This window comes from Brachyistius frenatus, unplaced genomic scaffold, assembly GCF_029030835.1.
Source record: "Brachyistius frenatus isolate BFR_SWC_R1_liver_20210118 unplaced genomic scaffold, ASM2903083v1 Contig_64, whole genome shotgun sequence".
Classification (NCBI taxonomy): domain Eukaryota; kingdom Metazoa; phylum Chordata; class Actinopteri; family Embiotocidae; genus Brachyistius; species Brachyistius frenatus.
In genome coordinates this window covers 981,632-989,566 of record NW_027210663.1, presented here as the reverse complement: position 1 = coordinate 989,566, position 7,935 = coordinate 981,632, and the positions used below count along the sequence as shown (strand labels likewise).

The 7,935-nt window shown below is 40.4% G+C and overlaps 1 protein-coding gene across 1 annotated transcript; it reads right to left on the bottom strand.

Moving 5' to 3' along the window:
* Nucleotides 1-514: 514 nt before the first annotated feature.
* On the bottom strand, nucleotides 515-7,928 carry ggt5a (gamma-glutamyltransferase 5a). Its single transcript, XM_069706665.1, has 12 exons — nucleotides 7,646-7,928; nucleotides 7,156-7,283; nucleotides 6,941-7,036; nucleotides 6,132-6,318; nucleotides 5,885-6,045; nucleotides 5,508-5,654; nucleotides 5,160-5,290; nucleotides 3,625-3,809; nucleotides 3,234-3,325; nucleotides 1,931-2,037; nucleotides 1,638-1,748; nucleotides 515-1,550 (listed from the first exon to the last, which is right to left on the bottom strand). The coding sequence occupies exons 1-12, from the start codon at nucleotides 7,810-7,812 to the stop codon at nucleotides 1,404-1,406; spliced, it is 1,659 nt and encodes a 552-aa protein (XP_069562766.1). The 5' UTR covers nucleotides 7,813-7,928; the 3' UTR covers nucleotides 515-1,403.
* Between the last annotated feature and the right edge of the window lie 7 nt (nucleotides 7,929-7,935).

The window sequence follows — 7,935 nt, the reverse complement described above, 5'->3', positions numbered from 1 at the left end:
GTAATGTGGCATTTGCAACAGGTGGCTCCTATAAGGTCAGGGCACAGTGTGACTGTCACACCCCCTGAGGTCCAAATACCATGTGACACGGTGACACAGCCCACCCTAAAAATCACCAGGATCTTATCATTTGACCTTTTCCTTTCAGGATTGATTTATTTACCAGTATCACAAGGAAAAAAAACTATTTCTATTATGTTGTGTAAACTGATCGGGTTTTTTAGGCATTTGAGCCGACACAGACAAACTTTCAGTCAGGAAACTGCTCTCCTGTTTGTATGAGTCACTATTTGATCTGATCATCGTGCTCCAGCTACTGCCTGCTCTGGCACAAAAATGAAAAATTATTTATGAAAAACAGCACGAATAAGTCATGCGTAGCATGCAGAATACATTGTGGAGCAAAGGAATGGATTTACAGAGCAGATTTCAACAGCAGTGACCTCAGGTTAAAGGGACTGGCTGACCAGCTGAGGGTCATTTTAGTGCATCCAAAAAGAACTCACACTGCTACCAAAATTTATATATTTATTTTTTGTCCTTTTATATATTCTCTTTTTATTAGCTATACTTGTGATTTATCTCTTCATCCAGTTATTCTTCCTCCTTTGTGACTTAAAACCTTAAAAAACATGTGAAGTCCATTTCAAGCACTTTCTTACCTGCTTCATAAATATATTTAAAAATGGACCATATTATGAGAGATTATCCATGTTTCTATAAAAGGCATTTTATAAAATCAATTTTTTTTTAACCTGCTTGTGATAATTGTCCTTCTAAGTATAGACAGTTCACATGTTTCCTGCAGAAAATTTGCATCCTTAAAAACAGCATTTAGGATGTTTTAACAATATTCATCATGCAAAGCATGTAAAAAAAGGGAATATGCAATATTTTATTTGAATATTCCAAATAATATCCATATTTCATTTACAAAATTTATATTATATTCAGCTTGTATACAAAAGGTGAAAGAATAACTCAAGTACAAGTGTGAATGCCAGATAATACCAGATATAAACAAGTTTTTTAACTACACTAAAATAGCCTGCTACATGTTTATGTCTCAGATATTAAAATTAATGCACTAATATGTCACTTATGTGATGGCATTGATCAGTATTGTCCTGAGTTTTACATCAGAAACATGTAAGAAATGGCAAAACAAGCTGAACAGAAGGTCACAAAAGGTCAGATACAGTCACAGATGAGGGCTGTTGTTTCCTCATGTACAGTCAGTGCTGTTAATGCAGGCTGGAGAAGCCTGTTTTTAAGAGTCTTGTTCAATGATTTTCCAGCAGGACAAACACCACCTGTTGCAGATTTGGTGATTTTTCTGACTGCAGAAAGGTGTCTGTAACCTTTGAGTCATTCCATATATCTAACGTCACAGACTCTGGGTCTTAGTAACCGGCTGCTTCTCCAAGTTTCCTGGCGTCTGACACTGCCTGGATACAGCCGTCCTCCTTCTCCACAGCATTAACCACATTGTAGAAATACTTTGCTGTTCCTTGGTTGTGTCCCAGAGCTCTAAGAGCCTCAATTACATTCTGAAGGGAAAACCGGGGAGGAGATTCAGACAAAACAAAAGAACTATGATGTGTTATTTTCCAAAATAAGTACACTTAATGTAGTACCTTATCAAAGCTGGGCTCAAACTTGACTGCATTTTGAGGGTCGACAAAAACAACCGGAGCAGCAATTGCCTCCTTTAGGTTTTTCCCCAACCAAAGATGGTTCATGATTGCCTGGAGGAGAAGTAGAACAATACGTTGCAGTCTGCCAGATGGGAAAGTGATGATTACAGAATGGATTATGGACACCGTGAAGACTGTCGTGCAAACAACACTTGTGCTATGACACTGTGAGGGGCATTAGTCTTCAGCAATTTATCTTAATGGCACTTAGTGTGATTGCCATGGATACGTACCGAGGCCATCCCAGTTGTGATCATACCCCCGCCAGTCGATCCAATCACCAGCGTCTTGGACTGAGACTTCAGCACAGCGGGGGCCATAGAGGAAGGAGGCTGCTCCCCTGTGAACATAACAAAAGCCATGATTGACAAGACAGACAGCTACAATTCAGACTCATTAATGTGAAGGAAATGATTATGAATGCAATCAGGAGAGTGCCTCTGAATGATGTAAATGAGAGGGTGAAGGGCATTTATTCAACCCTGACATTTTCTTTTACATTTGTTCGACATCTGCAATCAAATACTTGTGAACATTTAAGGAAAGGTTCTTATTAAAACCCACAGTCCTCTTTATGTGCAAAGAAATATTTCAAAAGTTCAGCCAAATCTAATATCAGCCAGCTGGGTTAGACAAATCAAGTAGGTAGACACAGTCTCTTTTAGTATACAATAGTCTTTGTTCCTTGACTGCCAATCAACAAAGAAATCCTGTCTGCCGGAATAGAGCAACTTTTCTACTAAAAAGCGACTGACAACTGTTTCACATATGTGAATCCTGTTTTAATACAGACTTGAAAAAATGTGAAGCTATCATTTAAGTAAACCTGGGTACTTTGTACCATCTTTAAGAACCATTGCCTCTTTTTCAGTATGTTCATTTGTGGTGGAAACTCAGGTGTTAACTAACTAACTAACGAACTCAATCAATCAATCAATCAATCATATTTGGGGGAATTTGTTTTTATACCTCATTAGAAACAAGACTAAGAGTCAATATTATGCTTGCAGCCTGTTCTTTGGCACATCAATGCTTTCAGTTAAATGCTAACATGCTCTGAATGACAATGCTGTAATGTGCAAAAATCCTTCAGATGTTTAGATTCTTTTATCATCAGCGAAATATCTGATAGTTCCCAGATTCATTCTGCAGAATGACAGTGACTCCAAACATACAGCGTAAAAAAGAAGTATGTTCAAGAACAAGAACCTTGATATCAATGTCGTTACCTTATCAAAGCTGGGTTCCAATTTGACTGAATTTAGAGAGCGAGTCGACTAAAACAACCGGAGCAGGGATTGCCTTGAAGGTGCTACCTGACAACTACCTTATGAAACTTATTGCAAGTTTACTAGAACTAGTGCCGTTTTAAAAGCAACCGGTGGTCACACCAACTGATTCCAAATGACTTTAACTGTTCACTGCATGTTGTGTGAAATTTCAATCTGTTTATGGCATCATTTTTGAAAGTATCCTCACTATTATCCTGATGACTTAGAATCCCAAACTGCAAAAAGAAAATGGTGATCTGATTACCAGGAGAGATGCTATCGGCTCTCCCACAGAAGTCGGACAGCTCGTTGTTGAGGATGACTCCAGTTCTTGGAGAGAAGATCTTGGAGCCAAATCTGTAAAGAAAATACATTAGATGAACTGTATCCAGACACTAGTGACGCCACTGCACTCCTTCAGGAAGAGATACACAGAGCACCTTCTAAAAAGAGCTTCTTTTTTTAACTTTGTTGTTATGAAGAGGTTTTGGTTGGTGATGACAGGAGTCTTATGAAGGGAGAGACTTCTTTTCAATCTTTTAACAAAAACACTTGTTCCTTAATCTTTTAAACTTTATTAATCCCTTACTTTCAAACCAACAATAATAAATGATAGCTGGTTTCTAAGTGTGAAGCAGAACTCCTCAGATACTGACATGTGGTTGATGGTGCTGGTGACAGATACAGCAGATCCATCTTCAGCCAGCACAGACACATGTGTGGTACCCATGCTGTCCAGATATGGGGTGATGTTATAATACTGGAGATCATGCGTCTTGCTGCTGCTGATCAAGCTCCGTATGTAGCTGGCAAAGCTATCCTCTGTGAATTTCTTTGCCATCTGTGAAAAGTACAGAGCATTTAAAAATACAAACATTGCAAAAAAAAAAAACACAGATTATGAGAGGAATATTAAATCCAAGCTAAATTTGAAAGGGACATGCGGCCAATTTCTTTTTTAACTCTTTCTGTCAGTTTTTGTACTATTTTTGTTTATTTGTCTCTCTAACGTGATTATTTGTTTTATATATTACAGATATTATTTTTCTAAATAAATGAAAACGAGGAAAAATTCAATGTCAGAAGTTGTGATCAAGATTTATGATGTATTACATACACTTTGTGTCAACTTCAGGTTGACGTAATAATAGTAGGCTCCTTGAATTATATATATGTATATATATATATATATATATATATATACATATATATAAAGGGCCAGTACTCCCTTTATTGACATATTGGTAGGTGAATCCCTCCATATCAGCAAAACATGAAGCATTAACTACAGAAATTCTGAGGTGAATAAAAGATACTCGGATATATTACTTATCATCACAAAATAAAGTTATTTAATTGAGGGGACATTCGTTTCGACGCTCTTAATTTGAAAGGAGGTCTTTTAACTCAAACGGACACCGGAAGTCGCGTCATTCGGGCGGTTTGCTGACTTCAGAGGAACTCCACCAGAACAGGTAAACAATTACTTATAATATTTAATTTGACTATTCGGTGGCATGAATTTAGCAAACACTTGACAGTTCTCTAGCAGTGGTGCTAGCATTAGCTTGATGCTCCCAACTGGCATTTAGTACTAGTTTGGTTGGATTTTAATTCTCTGCTGTTTCATCGTCTGACTTGTCTGTTTGTGTTATTTTTGTGTGCTTTTGAAGCCAGGCCAACAACAGAGGAAAAGCAGCCAGTCAGGGGAGAACGTGACAGTGACGCACAACTGCAGTGCCCCCTGGGTAATGTAGTTTATTTAGTGCATTTATGAATTGCCTACAATCACCTACCGCTTGTGCCAAGTGCGCAAGAGAAAGCCAAAATACCTCGCAGGGAGCGCAAACGCGCAATCTATCAGACACCGTCATGGCAGGCCTACTTGTTTTTTTTGTTTTTTTTAAATCAGATTTTTGGTATTTTGCAAAATAGGTGCATTCATGTTTTTTGCTGATAATACTTCTACACATTTACCTTGAAGTCAAACTATGACACTATGATGGACTTTCACTCACAATAGAGTATTTGAATACTGTCTCATTGCTACTTAAGTGAGGGATTTAAATTATTCTTCCACCACTGTTTATAAGCCATATCTAATATCCTTAAAAAAAATAAAGCTGATGAGTGCAGCAACAGCATGTGTAAATATGCACAAATGTTCACTGGAGCATTTTGTGATACTTACTTTTTCTGAGGTGAACTGTGGATCCCTGATGTGTTTCTTTAATCCGTTGGCAAATTTAAACGCTTCAACATAGTTGTGATAAAACAGCGTCTTTTGCTCACCAGTCAGAGGCGCTGAATTCAAGGGATATCCTGTAAATAAAAAACAATTGTTTTCAATTCCAACATCCTTTTCTTGCATGTATCACAGACTATTGAATACCACCACTATTTAGTTCAAAACGTGTATGCAGCAATCAGCAGATTTTCAGTTTGGATGTCTCCGTTCAACAGACGTCTGACGAGCTTTCATTTTGTCATTTGAAGGTGTGGATGAGCGGTGGTTCTGCAGTCTGTGTCCAGCAGGAACCTTTCATGATGTTGAGGATGAGGCTGAGGATGATTCCTCCTGCGGGGGGCGGGGGTATGTACATCTGGTACTCCCCCAAAGAAACAGCCCACGCATCCGTCACTGTAACTTTGTACGATGCCAAGTCCTGCAGCGTGAGCGTCCCTCCTGAGCAAAAAAAACAAAACATTCAAACAGATGGTTCTGCTAAGCAAAACTGAACAAAAACAATCTCATAATCGAGACTTTTAATGGATCCAGGCAGCTCACAGAGTCTGAGTGATCGCTGCAGTGCTTTCAGGCCCAATTTATTTGTTCATTTGTAATTGGATCATTGTATGAGGCAGACACAGAAAACAGTTGGAAAAGGGAGCGTGATGAAACCCGTCTGACAATACCTGCCTCCTGTATGTCACGGATTAAATCCTCGGCTATTCTTCCAGTGTAAAAGGCCTCTGCCCCGTCATTTGCAATCATCTGCAGAGTGTCGGCCAGTCTCTCAAATTTGATTACATCGCCGGCCTTCAGCAAGTTCCCATTGTTATCGGAATATAACTTCCTGAAAGACAAACACAATGAGAGAAAGGTTACATGTTGATTTTATGCCCCTTGCCTTTGGAGTCATGCCGTTAGCAACTTTCGTACCGTAGTGACTGCGTCTCGTTTGTGTCAATGTGCGGGATGTATCGACCTTGGACTTGAGGAATAGGAAACCCATCTCTGGCCAGCCGAATGGTCGGCTCGAAGAGGGTGGACCACGGCAACTTCCCATAAAGCCTGTGTGCCGTTTCATAACCTCGGATTTCCCCTGGGACCCCAATCCATTTGCTACCTGGATGGATGGATGACTAGATAGTCAGTACTCGGGAATAACAAGTACAGTCAGTCAAGTTTTGAGTATTTCCGTGCAGTAATATAACAGATTGGGAATTATTTCGAGCTATTTCTCACTAACAAATTGTTTAAGGCTTCGCTCTTTAAATTTTTTTGACTAATTTCATACACTAGACAAAGGATTTTTCTGACTAAACAGCGTTCTCTATATCAGTTACAGATCATACTTTCCTGTCTACTTCAATAGGCTTAGAAGTGTATTTCGCAACAAGATTAATAGTTAATCTGTTGCACTGTGTGGTCTTGGCTCAGAGCTCAGCTCGTTGCCAATGCTCTTGTAGAGTCTGCCGGGCCCCCAAAACGTAATCAACACTTTACTGCGGGGGAACCACGACAAAGAAGAAACATTTCCATCTCCAAGAAAGGACTGACAGGGTCTGCGACTCTTGTCACGAGAAAAGTAAATCCTCGAACTTTGTGTCCTTATGTGGTAAATCCTACACTCCACTCTGAATTCCCTGGAAAGTAGAGGAGCTTGTAAATTGATGAGCAAGACACAGCAAGAAAAACAAGAAAAGTTCCCAACAAAAGAATCAGACATGCCAGAGCAGCAGACTTACCTGCCAGCAGCTGGAACGTCTTGGGGCATGACTTCAGCAGGTCAGATCTCACCCCTCTTGGTGCCGTCTCTCTGGAGTTAATGATTTTCACTTTCCCTTTTGAAAAGATTGGAAATTAATCGATTAACATGGAGTCGTCGTCGTCGTCGTCCCCCCCCCCCCCCCCCTCAGCAGGACAGTTGTGCTGCATTAGAGGGAATGGACGAGTCGGTTACCAGAGCTGTCCATCACGGTGAAGATGGACCCCCCTCCGATGCCCATACTCTGCGGGTTCATGATGGAGGTGCACAGCAGCGCAGCTATGGCGCCATCTACCGCCGAGCCGCCTCTCTGGAGGATGTCCCTGAAACATTTCACTCCTGTCACTTTCCGTGCCAGTGTTTTTCTTATCTTCCACACCGGCGAAATGGCACGCTAATGTTTTGCGTAGGCTGGTGTTACGTAAAGCATATGCAGTTTCCTTGTTTACGAAATGATGATGATGATGATGATGATTAAGTTATTTCACCGCAGCATATTTGTTAGATTTATATTTATATTTGTAAATATAAGTTGGTACTTGCATTCTGGTTATGCGGGCTAAGCAATTGTTTCAATACGTGTTCAAGTGTACTCGTATAAATAAACAGTGGACGTTGCCCGTATCAAAGTCTGCTGGGGTTTTTTTGGGTTTTTTTTTCATGAAAAGTGTAAAATGCCACTCACCGTCCAACCTCTGAACATTTCCGGGAGTCTGCGGCCACTGCAGCGTTTGAAAAAGTGCCATCTGGGCACTTGCGCCTCACGAGCACCGCAATACACACAATTACAGCCACCACGCAGAGCAGCATCAGTGCGCAACAAGTGTACACCTTCGCCTTCGACCTCGCCATGGCTGTTTCTCCTCAGCGTCTCCGCGGGGATTATTAAAGTTTTATCCGACCATGAAAAGTTATCTCCTCTCAAACATTTCAACTTGACTGACTGACTGACTGACTGAATGAATGACTGGGAGC

Coding starts and splice junctions, on each gene's coding strand:
- ggt5a (XM_069706665.1), bottom strand. CDS start 7,812: ATGGCGAGGTCGAAGGCGAAGGTGTACACTTGTTGCGCACTGATGCTG. Junction 5,655..5,884: donor CCGTGACATACAGGAGGCAG/GTATTGTCAGAC, acceptor TTTTTTGCTCAG/GAGGGACGCTCACGCTGCAG. Junction 5,291..5,507: donor CATCCTCAACATCATGAAAG/GTTCCTGCTGGA, acceptor TTTTATTTACAG/GATATCCCTTGAATTCAGCG.